Source organism: Scardinius erythrophthalmus (assembly GCF_964197995.2).
Source record: "Scardinius erythrophthalmus genome assembly, chromosome: 21".
NCBI lineage: Eukaryota > Metazoa > Chordata > Actinopteri > Cypriniformes > Leuciscidae > Scardinius > Scardinius erythrophthalmus.
The window spans coordinates 34,494,914-34,514,386 of NC_138241.1; the positions used below are offsets into that span (position 1 = coordinate 34,494,914).

A 19,473-nucleotide genomic window follows, 5' to 3' on the forward strand; every position below is an offset into this window, starting at 1 on the left:
CTCATGCCTTCGCTTGAGGATGAAGTATGTTTATCCCTGTAATTAGAGGAATTTATTCCTTATATTAAATTCATGAGTTTATTTGGGCAATGCAGATGTTTAATCAAGATGAATTCATGGCAAAAGTTACTAAAGGTAAAATAATACACAAACAGCTCGTTCTGTTCGGTGAACGTAGTAAAAGTTCACAGGAACATTTCTGAGGGAAATTAACAAAGACTTATTTATAAAAAAATATATATATATAGATTTTATTATATTATACATTGATTAACCCTTAAATGCATGAATGTTTGGCCAATCATTATTACATATATAAAACAAAACAAATATATATAAATATATGTATTTGTTTATAATTGTTTCTATTATATATTTTTAGTAAATAATAATGCAGTTCCATACTATTCAGTCCTTATCCATTCACAAGGAAGAACTACTGTATATAATATAATATAACATAATGTAATATAATATAATATAATATAATATAATTTGTGTATATATATATATATATATATATATATATATATATGTATGTATACATGTGTGTGTTATCCTCCAAAAGTTCAGCATGCTTTAAATCCCTTGAATCTGGTTATTCCCATGTGTGTATTTATTTTAAGACATGATGTAGTGTTTAGTCATCCGTCTTAGTGGCTTCGTTTTGAAAACATTTTGGAAGTTACAAATACCAGATGCGTAATCGGCTATCATCAGTCGCTCACGGTCTCTATATTAAATCTCCATAGAGTAAATGAGAATCCACCGTCGACATAATTAGAGTCAGGGACGAAGCTTCTGTGTTCTTGGCTCGGGTCTCCAGTGCTGTTGGCCGGTTGGTTTGATGGCTGAGTGTTTGTGTTTGTAGGAACGAAAAGGCAGCTCAACAACCCTCTTTATCCAGGGACAGCAGTGACCCTGAAACCTCCGGCCCGGAGACGCCCGGCAGCGTGGGAACAGACACACACAGAATTATGGGAAAGGAGGTTAAAGAGGAACAAAATCGCCTGAAGGGGTTTACGGTATGCAGTTATAATTGTACAATTATATTCACTTACTTTCTTATGTTGCCTATTTTTCTTTGCTTCCTTTTTTTTTCCATGCTCTTTCTTGACGAGCGGAAATACATAAATGACAAAGGAATTTTCAAAGGAAAAAGAGACTGCAACCGGCACATGCGAAAACAAGGATAAATATCGGAAGGGAATTAAATGTCACGCAATGCTGATGTTTTTAACATTAACAAATTGAGAACAAAGAATAATTTGACGTGATATGATTTACTGCAATGCTTTTTTTTCCTTAGTTGCTCAGAACAAAAGTGGATGTTACTTATTTGTTCATTCGACTTTTTCCGGTGTAAACTCATATGTTGGTCATTCTTCCCAAAAGTAGAATCTGAGATTGCGAATGACAGTGTCCACACTGACTGACAGCTGCACGTTCTCCACAAAACACTGGATTCATCCGCACTGTGCCGTGCCGAGGCACAACCCACGTAAAGTTGATGATTCTGCGAATAACTGCAATTGCAGATTTTGAACAGAGATGGCGACAAAGAGGAAAAACTACGGACTGCAGCTTTAAGTGTTGCAACCTTTGCTAGTTTATCATTATCATAATATTTATATTTTGTTACTTCAGCTTTATTTTAAATGAAAACCTTTTTAACAACACACATTTGTAGTCCTGGCGTGAGTCGTGTGAAAGAACCTCGAGTGTTTTGACTGCTTGACGCTGAAAGGGCGATCAGCACTTTTCCATAATTACATAACAGCCGCTAAACATGAGTGAGCATTAACTCCTCTATAGCATGAGCTGATTCTGTGCAGCAGTTGCTTGAGTTTCGATTGTAAATTACCTCTGACACGTCGAGTCTGGCTCCTCTTTCAGACACACAAATACACTTAAATGCATTCATTTAAGAAGCAAAATGCGAGGCTCCTCTTTTCCGGCTTGTCGGTTTGGATGGGATGCAAATGAGTCAGTTTCTGTCATTTATTTTATGACATCCTCTCTATCTAACAAAGCCCCGTTGTCTGTGAGACACCACATTCAGGAAAAGCCTTTCAAGGTGTTATTGACACTGGCACGACGCATCTAGACGTTTCCATGAAGGATGACGCGCTTCGATTGTGCAGCGAGGGCAAAAACAGGCCGCCAGGACAAACGGCATTCTCTCTCAAAACTCACAAATCGAAAAGTTTTCATATCCGCTGACATTATGGCTGAAATAACATCTTTTGGACGTAAATAGAAGAAAACACTCATTGCATTAATAAAATAGCAACTTCTTATATCACAGGCCATTAACTCTGAAGAAGAGCTTCAGTGTGTGTGCAGGATGATTATCTTGGCTGCTTTTCCTTCCTTTCTTATTTTTTGGGTCAGTACGATTTAAAAAAAAAAGAAATTAATACTTTTATTCAGCAAGGATGCATTAAATTGATGAAAAGTGACAGTAAAGACATTTATTATGTTACAAAAGATAAAATAAACACTGTTCTTCAGAACTTTCTATTCACAGAATCCTGAAAAAATAGAATATAAAAATATATTAAAAATATAATGTGTCTCAAGCAGTAAATCAGCATATTAGAATAATCTCTGAAGGATCATGTGATGAAATACACATACATTATATGTGATATATGTGTATACATAAACTCTTTTGAAGAATACCATATTACTACCATGGTAAAACTGTGCTATTTTATATGCATTTAACAATAAAAAATTAAGTTGTGGAGGATTGGTGAAATATATAAAGAGTAAATGTACTGTGGTTGTGTATGGTATCAAATGATAATACTGTAGTACTTTAAAATTGACCGTGGTACTGAAATGTCCAAATGCAGATCTTCTTTTTCCCAATATTTCATGTATGTGCTTAAACTGATACTGCCAAAAATGAAGAGTAATTTCCAGTAAAACATGACCTGTTTCGTCCAGTTGCACCATATTGTCTCTAGCTTTGTTTTTTGACTAGTTTAAATTGTTAGATCCCAACATAAGCATTGCATCAGGTGGTTGTCTGGCTCTGGTTTCATTGGCACGATGCTGGTGATGTTCTGGGCTTCAGCAGGTTTGAAACACACAATGGCCGCTTGTGTCAGCGCTGGTTGCAGAGGTTACCTGGGTGTATCGTGTATGGGAGCCGCGCTCATTACTCTTTATGGAGACTTTTACTGGAAGACGCAAATCCCCAAAACTAGCGAGATGCCAGATGGCACCACCGGTCCGAATGCTTCTAACCGAACCGTTCTCAAAAACACACAAATGCTTGAGTAATACACTGCAAGTGTCCCGTTGTGCATGCTTAACTTTCTCAATAAGATTCTCTTCAAACTGTTGTTTTGTCAGGACTACAGATGACGTGAAAATATCTGTAGAAAGAGAGTTTGTGCTACTGTAAACTATTCAGCTGCTGAAACCAGCTTAAACCAGCCTAATATGGTTTACTGACTGGTCTTTGCTGCTTTAACCCTCTAAAGCTGATTGGATCATGAATTTCTAAAGCCTCTGAATGATCAACATGATCAAATCTTTGCTAAAAAAACCTGTCGCACACAATCTACATGCTGTCGTCTGATTGATTAGTTTAGACTCTTTTAGCAAGTAAAAGCCTTTTAGTAAGCCTTCACGTGTCTTTTTGCTGTAAAATCATGATTATTATCAAGTAAATGTAAGAATAACTTGGTCATATTTCAAGATGAACACTTACTGGACTGAAGCAACTTAGCTTTAATTGATTAAAATCATGTTTAAAGTTTCAAATATGATCATCAGGCTTTTGAGGAAGGTTTATTTGTCCATCGCTCAATCATCATTGTATTGCATTGATATGTTTTAAAACTATCATCTTACTAAGACATATTATCATTGTCAGATATAGAGTGACGACGGATATTTATTTATGTTTTATGTAAGTATCTGCTATAATGTTATAAAATCTTTCTGATTTACATTACAAGCATCAGCATTTCATCTTGCTTTTTGTCCATATAAATATCAGCATCTGCACCAAATTGCATATTTTTGCTCAGTTTGGACCTCTGAATAAAACTGAGGTGTTTGTCCCCTACATATACTTACTATATCATACTGTATGAACCATAAAAGCCTGATGCATCAAATATGATTCTCAACAAAAAAAAACATGTGCAAACTTTTCTGAGCATTAATTCATATGCCAGGCTTTACAGGGTTAAGCTACATGACCAAAACTAACATTGGTGAGTTTAAGCTTTGTTTTTTTCCAGTTCTAGCATGTCTAAATGAATATTTTTACACGTTATGAGGCACAGCATCTCTCCGCTGGTGAGCATGCACAACCAAGCTTGTTGTTTAGTGACGTGAGGTAAATATGATGAAGAGGCCTGTATTTCTGACTAATGTCTCCCAGATGCTACGAGAGCAATTGGCTGACATCACTCCTCAACTTTACACTGAAACGGAGGTCTTGAAAGATAGAGAGAGAGAGCTGATGAAATACGAGCAAAAACACAAGCTCTAATTGGTATCAGCGCTGGGAACGGGCAGAGAAAGCCATTCAAGAGCTGTCTGTGACGTAATGCACAATTCCTTACGTTTTGTCGAGGAGGAAAGGCGTTGGAGTTTAGACAAAAGCCTGGATTGATCTGAAGTGAGGAGACGTCTGTAATGGTTATACAGTGTGTAATTACACCACGCTTTACTCAAACGCTTCACGCTCGCCAATAGCATGATAACGTGCCGTTGTGTGATTAAACTCGAGGCTTCCACTCTTTGAGTGGCGTGTTTATAAATGCCATTAAGCCTTGTAAATTTGCTGCGCTCTCCAAATGGCACTTTCTCAGGCGACTGTTTCCTTCTTTCTCTCAGTCTCAGGCATCATGCGTTTCTCTCTCCCAAACTCTGACTCATTCATCCTGAGCTCATAATCAGAGAAAGCACGGCTCGGATTCACACGCTGCCATGAAGCAAAAACGGGCCTATGGGGTGCCGTGCATTAAAACTCATTTAATCTAAGCTTTAAAAACTTCTAGTGTTCATAGCATCTTTTTTATGAAAATATTTGTCTTCTGTTTGCATTAGAAATTCCTACTGGATTGAATCCGGGGCTTTGGGTTTCCATCCAACTTACTTTCTTGCACAACACAAAATGAGACATCAATCTCTAAAAACGTCCAAAAAAAGCACCATGAAAGTAGTCCACACAACTCATGCTCTGTCTTATACTAAGTCATATTAAGCCATTGAAATTTAAATCATTGAAACAGGTTGAAATCATTATACACTGAAAGTCTTGATCTCATTTGCATTCAAATAAGCCACTTAAAGGCGCATCACACCATGTTTTATGTCAGTTAAGCCAAATGTCATTGGTTTTTGCATATATTATATAACCTAATTGTTAAGTGCCAAATTGGAATATGTGGACATGAATGAGTTTTGAAAGTTTATGGTACACTGTCAGAAATAGGGGTACAGTAGGAGTCCATTTCTGTCCCCCAAGGTACAATCTACACTAACGTACCCCATAGGGCTTATTATTGGACCTCAAGGTACATATATGTACCTTTTTGAGGGTCAAAAAGCATTAAAAGGTACATATATGTACCGTTTCTTTTAAAGGTTAGGGTAGAATATTGTACCCTTGAGAGTACAGCCCCAGTGACAAGCCATTGTATCCCTAAAGGTACAATTATGTACTTTATTTTCTGAGAATGTACTTTATGGTGCTTTTTGTCATCTGTCCCCATTCACCTTCATTGTAAAGAAGAACAAGATCAAGATTCAGTCTCATTTTGTGTTTCATGAATGAAAGAAATAGTAAAACTGGTTTGCAATGAAATGACAGAATTGATATTTTTAGGTAAACTTTTGCTTTAGCTAGTGTTCAGAAGTTTGGGGTCGGTAAGACTTTCTATCTATCTATCTATCTATCTATCTATCTATCTATCTATCTATCTATCTATCTATCTATCTATCTATCTATCTATCTATCTATCTATCTATCTATCTATCTATCTATCTATCTATCTATCTATCTATCTATCTATCTATCTATCTATCTATCTATCTTACAACTATTTCAAACTGGAATTTGAAACTAAAAGCTTTTAAAACTACTTCAAACTTTCTGGCTATAGGCTTTCTCAAGCCAACTTAAAGTTTATCCACAAACTTTTTCATCCAGTTACACTTTAAAATAACTGTTTTCTATTTGAATATATTGCAAAATGTCATTTTCAGCATCATGTGATGTTATGATTATTAGAGTATCGTGTTGTGCATTGTTAATGTAATGTGCATGAAGAAGCATTGGTGACCTTCTCCTGAAGACATGATGGCGAGTGAGAGAATAATTATTTCCCCGTCTTGGCTTCCTCCTGTTTAACAGCTGCTTACTGTAACTTTCCAGAAAAAAAGTATTCCCTCTCTTTCTGGGATTACATCCACACTGTCCGCACCTCCAACCGCACGCTGATATTATAGCTCAGGTTATCCGCCAACCACGCAGTTCAGTGCCGCCTCGATATCACGGCGGACCACCGTGTGTTTCACACAACCACACACACAAGGATCCACTGTAGTTTAAACACATCAGTGTGTGTTAGATGAACATGCACTTTGTGTTTTCCTTCACAGGGAGTTTGGGTTCTTGCCACAGTCGCATTTAGCTTGCTCAGTTGGGTTTAAAAAGACACGCTGCTTTATCTAATTCGTTTCATAATTGACAAATTTTGCAACATGATCACTGAACTGACTTGAGCTGAATAATGACACTATTGTCTTCTGTAGAGCTGAAATGAACTAGTTTCATAATTGATGAACTTTGCACAGTTATTGAACTATTGTCTCTCTTTACAGCAGAATTTGAAATTAGAATTTTAGAATTCGTCTCATATTTAAAGTTTGCATCATTGATTCTGTTATTTGTTGCTGCTTTAAAACAGTCTATTGCCACCGGTGGGATGTTTGCCATTATATATTTAAAACAATAATATCTTAGTAAAAACCTTAAAGTAATATTGTCAAAGTATCACTTGAAAGCTTACAAACTCTAGTTTTCATGTTTTTTGACTAATTTTCAAACTAAATCACAGAAGAGCAGTAAGATATTAATTTGCATCAAGAATATTTTCATACTAATAAGGCGTGTTTGACCTTTATTTTGAAATAGCGATGAACATGACAAATCATGAAAGATTGGTAGTAACCTCAGTTTGTCTTCATGCCAAGAGATAACATCCTTTAATTTTTTTTTTGAGAAAATGTTTCAAAAATATATAAAGAAAAAAATGATAGATTCTCCATTTGTGATGCGGATGCGAGCTATAATGCACATACGTGTTCTTTCCTCATGTCTTTTACGTGTTTGTTAGAGGTTGAATTCAAATCATATTCTGCCAAACTTCCCATACTACTTCTGAATAGGATGTTCACTTAATAAATTATAGAAATATAAGGTTTGGATCACTCAAACCATATATGGAAATGGAGGCGAGTCTGGATGTCATCTAGTGAAAAACTTTGGTACTGCACCCAAACTAAATCTGACTGAAAGCTCATTTTTTGAGATATCAACCTACAATTTGGAACACAGCTTGTTTTTGATTTTTGGTTTAGATTTTAAAGTGAAATATGTATTTTATATAAAATATTACAAATATTCGTACATTCGTAACTCTTTTATTTTTATATTTCACTACACAACAATACAATACTTCTACAATTCTACTTCAACTTCTTTAAACAAGCCCAACCATAGGTCTATATTCCAAAGCATTCTTGAATTACTGCCATTTATGTTTGAATAGTGCGTTTTCATGTCTATGCGAAACAAACCGTGTGAAAGGTAAGGTTTAAAGCACTATATAAATCAAGCTGACTTGACTTCACAGGGTGGGAGAGACGAGGAGCACTTCGGGAAGCCTTCAGACGGCATGGAGATCCCAGCACGGGCCTGTGCCAGCGATATCATGCTCAGACTCCAGACAGCCACTGAAAGGTGACATTTAGCACAGCCTTTTTCTCTTCGGAACATTTTTGCACTCATGCAAATTAGAGAAGCATGTTAAATAGAGGTCCTGTGTTTGACTTTACAGCGGGAACGCGTTGAGGCCCGAGTCCATCGGCCACCCACCGCTCCACACGCAACTCCAGAAGTTCACCGTTTCTGCAGACAAGGTGCCCATTTATTACTGAACCATTACACAATCCTTACACAATCATTTATGCTTCGAAAACACCAACTGTGTCCAATCGGACAGAACAGGGAAGCTCTTCCAGCCGACATCAGCAAACCTGCTTTTACTGCGGTTTAACTGAGAGTTTGGATTCCTCCTAAATAAACTCATGAAAGGTTGATGATGGATGGGTTTTTGCTAATTGGTTGAGGATAGTGTGTTTGTTTGACACCGGTGTCGGTCTCCGCGAGTGCATGTGACTTCCAGGAATTGTTCTGGCTTGAAGACCCAGTCAGCGGGTTCTGAACCCAGTCTGGCACAAGTAGCCAGCGGTTCAGAGGTCAGCCAGGTCTAAATATGGATTTCTTTTCTCTTTCTGTTGGAAATATGTCTTCCTATTTTTCCATGCAATGTGACACCTCGGTCCTGTTCAAAGCTAGTGAGCTGCCTATACCTAGAATACAGCATAGTAGGTGTGCTCCTGGCCTCATGGTGGATGCATCCATATTAATGAACTAATAATATTAATTATACATCAGACTGTTAAATAATATGAATGTTTTATGTATTATTAAAAAAGCTATTATACTGATAAATGTAATAAAATCAATACAATAATCACATTTAATGTTTATTAATAATGATTAATAATGATAAAAGTTATTAAAATACTTGATTTAATGTTATAATTTTTATTAATATTAATTAGAAATCAGACTTTTTAAAGTTAATATATATATAGCATTTATTTTAAAGTAACAATATTATAACATTTATATTATACTGATAAATAAATAAATTAGAAATGTCACTTAGAAATAAGACTTAATTATTTTTTATATTATTATATTTGAATTATATTTATAGAAATTAAATTCATATTAATGTGTGTATATGTGTGTGTGTGTGTATATATATATATATATATATAAACACACATGAATATGAATTTAATATAGCCTATATATATATATATATATAATTAAAAGAATATTATCACATTTTTACTTTACTGATAAATATGATAAAAATAAATATTATTAGCAATTGTAATAATTAAGCCATTAATCATAATGAAAATCAATGAGAAAAATTAATTACAAATTGATAATTAATTTTAAAGTTAAATTATTTAATTCTTATTAAAATAAAAACTATACTTAGTTTAATATTATTATTGTTATTATAATGATTATTCATTAGAATACATTTAGTTTAGAAGAAGTATAATTAGAATTAGTTATCAGAATATCTTTTTTAGAGTATTGTGTTGTTAGCTTAGCAACATGCTAATGTCAAACTATTGGAATCATTGAACCAATAAAGTTGTGTCTTTTGTTCACTTTATGTGAGGAAGACTGTAGGGAGTAGGCAGTGTTATGTGTTCATGTTCTCTCTGTGTTTTCCACAGACTCTCTCCTGGCTCAAAGACAGCGTTGCGATGGCCACTCAAATGTGCAGTTTGGACGGACCGAACGGTTTCGACGCAGCCAAGAGACGTCAGGCTTCACTGGAACAAGAGATCCTGTCCAACAGAGCCAGAATAGAGCTGGTCAAGAAGGTGAGCGCAGCTGGCAGTGTGTGTGTGTGTGTGTGTGTGTGTGTGTGTGTGTGTGTGTGTGTGTGTTAGCGCTGATCATGGCTGCTGGCCAATAGTGAAAATAATAGCTTTTATCGGCCAACACCGATTATCGGTATCGGTATCTACTTTAGGGCTAGATTGACTATAGCATGAGGAGATGAGGGAGCACTCACACAAAATGCTCAGTTGTGTTATTAGTAAGAGTGTGTGTTTCCATCCAGGAGGGTCACAGTCTGGTGCGGGCTCAGCATCCGGGCAGCGTCAAGATCCAGGAGTTTCTGAGTCAGCTGGAGGTCCTGTGGGACGAGCTGAAGAGAAGACATGAGCGGAACGGACTGGTCCTGAAGGTCTCAGAGGAACTCAACTACAGGGTACACACATCTAGTGTTTCTTTGAGTGTTTGGACTGACAGGCCTTCTGTTTTTGAATGAAAGTAGTAGTATGCACTATGTATTCTGAGCACAATATGACATTTATTTTGCTTAGCATGCAAAAAATGCCCAGATAAACTACTACATTTGCCGAAATATACAAGTAGAGCGCATGGTGTGGAGTACTGTATCCCATAATGCAATGCATGCAACAACATTGAGAATCCATTTCCAGTGTGATGAAGGAAATATGATCAGTCATGATTACTCTTTCTTTCTTTTTTGATTGCACGGTAAAAAGTTAAATTGTTCACAAAACTGAAATATAAAAGCAAAAACACAGTATAAATGTACAAGATGAATTAACTACGCAACATGAGGTCATGTGACAAAATGTAACACTACTGTTTGAAATATTGATCATTGCATTTTGCATACTCTTTCTAAAAATAGTATGTTTAATATATATAAGCCTATTTTTAATACCGTCAAGGTTTTTAAAAACATTTAATCTTTCTCTTTCTATATGTGTAAGTATTTATTTAAATTATATATTTAATTTATGCTGATAAACTTAATAAAACAATTGTATTGCTATTATTGTCACAGTTAATATTGTAATATTTACTTTATTACAGTTATGATAATAACTCAAAAATAAAAACTCAAAAATTAAATGTCTAGATGCATTTACAGTAATAAGATTTTTTGTGGAAAAAATGTAATTGTCTTGAAAATAACATCACAATGCAAAAGTTGTTTAAATATAATACAAAAAACATACAATGTCAGGCAAATATTTATACACGCAAAAGTGTACTGAAAAAGAAAGGGGCAAAAATGTAATAAAATTTAAAATTTAATTCAATAAAATAAAAAATAAGAAACACAAGGACATATTTGTATGATTTTAATCTTTTGGACTCATTATTTCATTGGAGTGCCATAAGATATTATATTCTACACACACAAACACAAATAAATTGTTAATAAAGAAAGTAACATGAAAGGGGCAAAAATGTAGTAAATAATAACATAATTAAATTAAAAATACTAGGACTATTTCATTGGACTGTCAAAAGATTAGATATCTTGCACAAAAAATGATTAAAACAGAAGTATAAAAGGAGTAAAAAATGATAAAATAATCAAAATTATATTAAAATCATAAGGACATATTTGTATCCTTTGGACTCATTAATTCATCTAATTCATAAAAGATATTCTACACACACACACACACACACACACACACACACACACACACACACACACACACACACACACACACAAAATATTTAAAATGCAAAATAACCATATTTTGGCAAATGTATGCAGTATATATATCCCTACATTGTGCAGGATAAAATCAGAGCAACCTGTATGGAATATTGTATCCCACAAAGCAATACAGCAAATTTCTAATTATAAGACGTAAGTGTGCTCTGCCTCATGAGTGCATCTGTGCATTGCAACGAATATTTACAGTATTTAAAAAAAGCACATAGCAGCTTTGTGTAGATTGTAATGTGAACTCATGCATTTTCTGTAAAGCTGCTTCGAAATGATGTGTATTGTGAAAAGCGCTTTACAAATAAATGTGAATTGTTGGTTGTGTTTGCCAGGTGGTGCGGATGCTGCAGGCGTTGGCCAGTCTGGAGGCCTGGTTAGAGGCGGTGGAGTTGTCCATCACACAGGCGTCTCTGGCTGGAGACCCCGAGTCTGTGAGCGTGGCGGAGCAGGAGAGCTGTCAGCTGGAGCAGGAGCTGGAGGCCCGGGGACTGGAGCTACAGAACCTCAGACTGGAAGTAGATCATCTGAGCAAACAGAGACATCTCCACACTCAGCTGCTTCCAGCCCGACTGAAGGCCGTGGAGGAGAAGTATGTGCTGTCAGTTCAGGACGCACAGATGCTGCTTATAATGATGTCCATTCTGTCCATTTTATCATGAAATTCAAACAATAAATGGCATTTTGACACTTTAAATGTGTAGTGACAGACCTAAGTTAATTAACATTTAACTATTAACTGTTGTGTTTAACTCAATTAACTTTTTTTTGTTCTACATTTACATTTAGTCATTTAGCAGATGCTTTTGTCCAAAGCGACGTACAGATTAGGATTTGTTCTGTTATTGTTTCTGTTGGAATGCGATATGCAATCGCTGATTTCTTGCACTGGACAAATGTCTATTGTCAATTTATTATGTACTTACTGTTTGTTCTTTACTGTTATTGTTAAGTGTCCTTGAGCTTGGGAAAGGCACTGTATAAATTAAACTTATTATTTTTATTATTATTATTATTAGTTCAAGTGGCAGCACAAGTCTTTTCTTTCACTTTCATACAAGTTATTATCGAAAAAACATGCATGAACGTCAGTATTTCTTTCAGGTTCAGCCGTGTGCAGATGGCGCTGACCCAACAGAGCTCAGAGCTGAAGGACACGCGGATGCTCACCGAGTTCCTGGAGAAGGTGGAGCTTGAGGAAAGTCACTACAGCACCGTGGGACAGGTTCGGGTTTTTCCCAGTTCACTTACACTTGTGCAATTGGCAGATGCTTTTATCCAATGTGACTTATATTGAAAGGTGTACATTGATCAGTTCATGCATATCCTGGGAATCGAACCCATGACCTTCTCGTTGAATATAAATGTTGTAAAAATATATCGGCCACCATATCGGTACCAGCCGATAAATGTTAATTTTTAATGTTATTGTTATCGGCCCAATAAAAAAATAATTAGCCGATATATTAAAGCCGATAAATAATGGTTTATTTCTTTGAGCTGAGACACAGATGTTCGCCATGATGGATTTGAATTGCTTTAAATATGATTGGAATGGCTTAAAAAAAAGGAAAATACAGTTTAGTTCGACATGTGCAGCGCAAGTCTGTCACATAGGCTACGTAAAATTATGAGTTATACTACGTATAATTATCATTATAATTGTAATTAGGCTCTCAAAAATTATATAGAAACTTGGATTTAGATCAATCAGCCAATATATCGGTTATCGACTTTCAAATATAAAGGGTTATCGGTTATCGGTATCGGCCAAAATGTTCCTATCGGTGCATAAATAAAAATAATATTCTAAATATAATTATATGATTAGAATGGCATGGTCGACCAATCAGAATCGAGTATTCCAGAGAGCTGCATAATAACGTGAGACTCATGTTAGTCTATTCTTTTGGTTTGATTTCCTAGCTGTTCTAGTCTTATTCTTTATTGCTGTGTTTTCCTGCAGCCGCTGTGCAGTGAACTGGACTCTGGACCGTCTCTTCTGGGTTTACAGGGGAACGAACATGATGACGAGCCCCTGATGGAAGCCATCGGAAACCCTGTGAAGGAACTCAGAGAAGCTGTGGAGATGCTCAACGATACGGCTCGAGAGCGGGGCCGTTCGCAGTCACATGACCAGAGCATCCAGGAACTGCTCACCAGGGTGTGTAGAATCGGAAATCAATTATATCAGATCAACTTTTTAATGTTTGTGTTAAGGCAGACCTGGCAAGGAAGCATTTTGCGTAAGCATAAGTGTTTGTTATTCCTGGTACTATTCATGTCCTCCTCGTTTCCCAGCATGCCATGGTGTGTGTGCGCGTGGAGCAGTGTGTGCAGCGCTGTGCTGAACTGGCCATAGATGTGCTAGAGATGGAGAGTGAGATGGCTGTGAGGTGTGAGCCGGATCGATGTGGTCTGGATGTCCTGCAGGAGTACCAGGACCAGCTGGAGGTACGGCGACTCTGAACATTCCTAATGGACTCACAGAGAAACATGTTTAGAGTGAATCTCACAAAACCTGTCAAGAACATGCCTTTTCATAGGGCTTTTCATGCCATGACAGTTTAGCACATTTTCGCCTCATATTCTTTTTTGCTGTAATGCAAAAAAAAAAAAAAAAAAAAAAAAAAAAACTGATTCTGCCATAATTTATCATTTTTACTTAATGCAAAATAATACTATAAAGTTTAATCAAAATTGTTTTTTTTTTTATTTAAAGTCCACTGGAGTCAATTATTTTATCTCTTAAAACTCATCTTTAATCACCAAAATAACATATTTAAGCGTTTTTTCCTTAAAAAAAATGTTCTTCATGCCTTAAAATAGCTTGAATGTAATTCTACACCCTTGCCTCATTTAGTATACACGGTTCTATGAATATGCAAATGAGCCCCGCCTCCACTCACTCCCTCAGCTCAGAGATCCACTGGTTGACGATCACACGTTGATCTGATTGGTTACGAGGTAGTTTGTGACGTCAGAAACACCAGCGATTTCAAAGCGTGTTTTTGAGACTGTCTTTGGTTCACTGCAGTTTTAAGGAGGAAATACTCAGCAATGCTGTCGACTTATGAATTTACACATGCTTTGTCTTAAAGCATATTAACAATATTAAAAACGTGATTTTCACCACAGGGGGACTTTAATGAAAAAATACTTTAATACCGCAATTTTCTATTTTTTATTACTTAATTGTCATGAAAATAATCACAATAATCATCACAAATATTTTTTTACATTTATTATTATTATTATCACAATGGAAATTAGTTTAAATTATTTTATTATGTGAGACAAACAAGACTATGGGGTGATATGAACCATGAAACCTGCATAGAGTTGTAGGAAAATGGTTAATAATACAGTTTAGTGTCATCATACACAAATATTTAGTTCGACCAGTCAAAATCGAGTATTCTAGAGAGCTGCATAATAATGTCAGACTTATGGTAGTCTAGTCTTGTTGTTTGATTTCAACTAATTATTATAATATTATTATAAAATTAATATTTATACAATTATAAAATAAAAATATTGCTAATAAAAATATTCACAACTAATAATATAAAAAAATATTATTATTGGTTGGTTATATGAATTATATTAACATTACATTTAGCTTCTGCTAAATGATTAAATGTAAATGTATTATTATTATTATTACATCACAATGAAAAAAATGGTCTTAAAAATAGAGCTGTTTTATTCATGCATATTTTTGTGGTGAAATGTGACCTGAATATGTCTTCATGAGATTCACCTTTTTGTGGGGCTGTTTATTTTTCAACAAAAGTCATTCCAGACAGCAACCAAGTGTTTTTGCAAAACCATAACACATCCAAAGCACTTACTAGCCAACGCGCTCTTGAGAACAGGAAGCATCTTGTTTGCCGGGACTCGGTGACCTCTGATGGAAATGGCTTTCTCTCTTTTGTTTTAGCACATTGTTTCTAGAATCTAGTTTCCTGTTGTGGTTAAAGTTTGACATGCACTGAGGCTCAGCCAGACCCTTGTTTCGTTCAATAGATGTTAATAAAGTCAGTGAGCCCACACATTACTTAATTATCCACACAGGACTCCATTGTGTGAGAGTTTTTTGGCATTTATGATGTGCATTTGTACGTGTCGGTGGATTTATTTGTGACTGCAGCATTGTGCATTGTGAGGTGCTTTGCAATGCAACCTCAATAGCGTGCATAGCACAAACACACACATCTGTCTGGAAACCCCAAAGCGCAAGAAATGACCTAATGGCTCATACTAAAATAGTTTGACGCTCATGCATAAGGCATCTGACAATCTCTGTTTTGCAGGCGCAGATCTGAAACACTGAACGGCTTGATTCTTATTAAGCCTTTAACACTGTTAATTACATTCAGAAACACTGTCAGGGATGCCAGCATTGCATATGTAAAGCATATGGTTCCTTTTAGGGTTTATACTGCCAAAATAGCACAGGTAGAATACCACGGGTGTCTTTTCTGTCTCCAGGCTGAATACAGGATCTTAAAGGAGGAGGTCGAGGCCATGAAGAGTCTGGCGAGCCGTTTGTCAGATGTTTGTCCAGAAAGGATGAACGCTGTAGGATCTGAGATTCAGACCAGTCTGCATTCCTGGGAAGAGCTCGGCAAGAGTGTGTCTGAAAACAAGGAGAGACTCCTGCAGTTTGGGCACCTGCGCCATTTCTTCAGGAACTACCTGGCTATGATGTAAGGAAACGATGAAACTATTAAATAAGGCCTTCTTTTATCTCACATACTGTTAAAACTAAAGATTTACCTCACAGGAACATGTCCAGGTCATAACTCACCCCAGAATCACCATCCATCAAGACCATCAAGCTGTCTGTGAAAATGCATCTAAATGCCACTTCAGATGCAACTTCTGAAAAATAAAATAAAATGCTGTGGCCACATTGTAGTCTTAAGTTTATATGTAATAAATTCTATGTTGAATCCAAATATTTCTTTATAAAGCTACTTTTTGTTATCTAACACAATAATGACTTTAAATGATCTTTGGGCTGTAGTTTCTCAGACAAAATGATTTGTGATTAATTAATCAGCGCATCATGTAATTAATTAGGTTAAAAAAATAGTATGCATAATTTTAGTATTTAAAAAAATAAATCCTAAATATAAATGCAACACATAATTTTTTATTTCTTTGTTTTGATTTTGGGGTGAAATATGGCCTGGACATGTTTTTGAGTGATTCGCCAGGAATGTTCTCTAAGTTTATTTGCAGAGCTTGTTTTATTAAAATGTTTTATTTATTAGTGGGAAATGCCTGTTCACATTGTGTTCTCTTCATCTCTTCAAGGTCTGGTAAGCATCATCTTGAGCTGTGTGTATTGGCCTGAAGCTCTTGTGTTCATCCCACTGCTGTTCATCTTCTCTCCCACAGCTCTTGGACAGAAGACACCCGCTCCTGCATTTTCTCAGAAAGCGCTCTGCGTCAGAGCCGAGAGAACCAGGAGCCTCTGGTCGAGGTTCTGGATCGGCAGATAGAACAGAAGTTTGAGGAGTTCGATCAGCTCACCGTGGCTGGAGAAAAACTCTTTGGCGATGAGCATCACCTTAACAAAATGGTATGAGTATGCTTTGTATAAATAAAAGAGATATCACAAATAAAGTTTCTTTAAAGAGGTTGTATTATACCGTTTTTTGGGCTCTACTAGAACAGGATTTCATGCTCGAATGATCAAAAAACACATTATTTTCCCTATATTCTCCATTGTTGCAGCTCGTCTGTCAGTAACGCTCTGTTTAGTTCCTGTCTCTATGAAGCCTCTCCTTCTGAAAGCACACTGTGCTCTGATTGGTCGGCTGGATCAGTGTGTTGTGATTGGTCGAGCGCTTTGAGTGTGTTTGGGAAATGTCCCGCCCCTTACCATAACCGCCAGTTTAACACACTACTAACTAACTCAACCAGGCCCCGCCCCTTTATTCTGCGCATTAATTATTTAAATGAGGAATATTGTGACGTGTTCGTTCCCGGAAGAAACTCAAGACTACAATGGAGGCGTTTCAGGGAGTTCAGAAACACTGACACTGATATAGAGAAGAACTCCCACTGGAGGAAACCATTTTCATGCTCAAACAGCAACATTACACACTAAAAAAGCATAAATCCTCTTTAATATCGATTTCAATTGCTTTGCCCAATTTATAGCTCTACTCATACTGTTTGACAACTAATTTACCTCATGTCTCCTTTGAGAGTACAACCAATAAAAGCTTCCTCTAGGATGACAGAAACAAGAATGATCGAATGTTTTTTCCATTGCTCTTTGTCTTGTGATCAGATCAGAGAGCGGATGGAGGAGCTGAGGAGCATGCTGGGATGGATCCTGGTCCACTGGAGGGCTCAGAAGGATCAGCTGTTGAGCAGACAGAAGGTTGAAGAGCCTCAGACAGATGCGATTTACTCTGAAGCCACGGTCTGCACCTCGCAAACACAGGTAGATCCCATTAATGATGGTGCTTAATTATCATAAAAATCAACTTAAAGGGATGGTTCGGAGTGAAACCAACCTAGGGTCCTTTGCACCATGACCTCGAGCCAAACACCCCCCAGAAGCCTTTTTTCTCCCTTGGTTGAACATTATTAAAGTTAGAGCTTATTTAGAGATATCAGCCGGATGGTTTAGTGCAGGCGCTAATGGATCCAAGGTTGTATCTGGTAAATTACCGCACTAATAATGCCCAGAGTGGCACCAAACTTCTACAGTAGTACAAATAGGTTCTGTACTCATAAAACGAGGCATTGGAAAGTTTGTAAGTACATCAGGAGTTTATTTAAATAACACTTGCCTGATGGCTAATGCTACCGCTAACCCGGAAGTCGACGTCACTTCAGTGGTTTGGGAAAAGCCCGTAAAAGTCCTGGCAGAAAGCGATGCATGAGGATGTTATCTCTGTAAAGCTGCTTTGAAACAATCTGTATTGTAAAAAGCACTTTATAAATAAAGGTTACTTGACTTGACAAAAAAACACACTTGCACAACTCAGTTGCTGAAAAATGAATTGCATCCACTGTTCCCCTAACACTGGGAAGCTGAAGAAGGTTATCTTTTCCTCACAACCAAGAACACACTTCTTTGGTGACATTGTTGATTTCGTGGTCTAAAAATAAAATGACAGCGCTGCCGACGTTGCTCTTGCTCTCGCTCTGGTTGATGTGTGTGTGCGCGCTCTTCCGAGAGAAGTGCCCATATAAGGAATTCTTACCCTTTATGACATCATATAGGGCCATCCCCCAAAAAAACTTTAACGAATCCTGAAGGAGTGTTTTTGGCACAGAAATACTCTGTCAAAACTCATTTTTTAAAACTTTGGCCATGCATGAGAAGTCAGAATGCATGAAATAGCATTAGACATTCCCTTAACTGGTCCCAAAATAAGATTTGTTTTATTATTTATTTATTTATTTTGTTTGTGAAATCTGGCAAATCCTTTACAGTCAGTTTTCATTAGATCGACCCCAAAATGCAGTCTCCTCATTAAGCATGCGAATTCTGCCTTCTTTCAGGTGGAAACCTCAACCGAAGTCCCCCAGAACAGAATAGAAAGCCTCACAAGTCTCACTGGGGACATGGAGGATAGTTTGCAGCACAATTATGGATATGAGGTGATGAAGAGTGTCAGTCCTAAAGGAAGCGATGACAGCAGTCATTTAGAGAGTCCGGATTCCCCGTACCTGGTTCTGGAGGAACCCAGTCCCAATGCCGTAGGAGGAACCGTCAACCTCATCCTCAGCTTCAGCAACTCTGGAGACACACAGATCCAGGTACAGGCACCTGGCAGGGAAAGTGGCGTGCCGGTGCCCGAGCCTGTGCACAGGGTGAGAATAATGCAAACACCACAAACATATCACCCCACTGTCGATGATGCAATGCTCTAGTTTGTGTTCTCTATTAAGGTCCTTGCACACTGAGTCCGAAATTTTCGCACGTTAAAAAATTTGTTGTGTCAATCACTTTTACACACTGCCTCCGAAACTTTCGTCCGTCACAAAAAAAATCAGAACGGGTTCGATTTTCTGCATT

General features: G+C 36.8%; 1 protein-coding gene across 4 annotated transcripts in view; it reads left to right on the top strand.

The window, feature by feature from the left end:
- mymx (myomixer) overlaps positions 1–19,473 on the top strand; it is a 46,876-nt gene that overhangs the window by 16,191 nt on the left and 11,212 nt on the right. For all 4 annotated transcript variants that reach the window (XM_081351430.1, XM_081351429.1, XM_081351431.1 and 1 more), the window contains exons 11-23: positions 872–1,025; positions 7,893–7,999; positions 8,097–8,178; positions 9,589–9,738; positions 9,981–10,130; positions 11,756–12,012; positions 12,525–12,645; positions 13,387–13,584; positions 13,722–13,874; positions 15,915–16,132; positions 16,830–17,013; positions 17,731–17,886; positions 18,957–19,268. In XM_081351430.1, the coding sequence (XP_081207556.1) occupies positions 872–1,025; positions 7,893–7,999; positions 8,097–8,178; positions 9,589–9,738; positions 9,981–10,130; positions 11,756–12,012; positions 12,525–12,645; positions 13,387–13,584; positions 13,722–13,874; positions 15,915–16,132; positions 16,830–17,013; positions 17,731–17,886; positions 18,957–19,268 (2,242 nt within the window). The remainder of the gene's footprint in view (positions 1–871; positions 1,026–7,892; positions 8,000–8,096; positions 8,179–9,588; positions 9,739–9,980; positions 10,131–11,755; positions 12,013–12,524; positions 12,646–13,386; positions 13,585–13,721; positions 13,875–15,914; positions 16,133–16,829; positions 17,014–17,730; positions 17,887–18,956; positions 19,269–19,473) is intronic.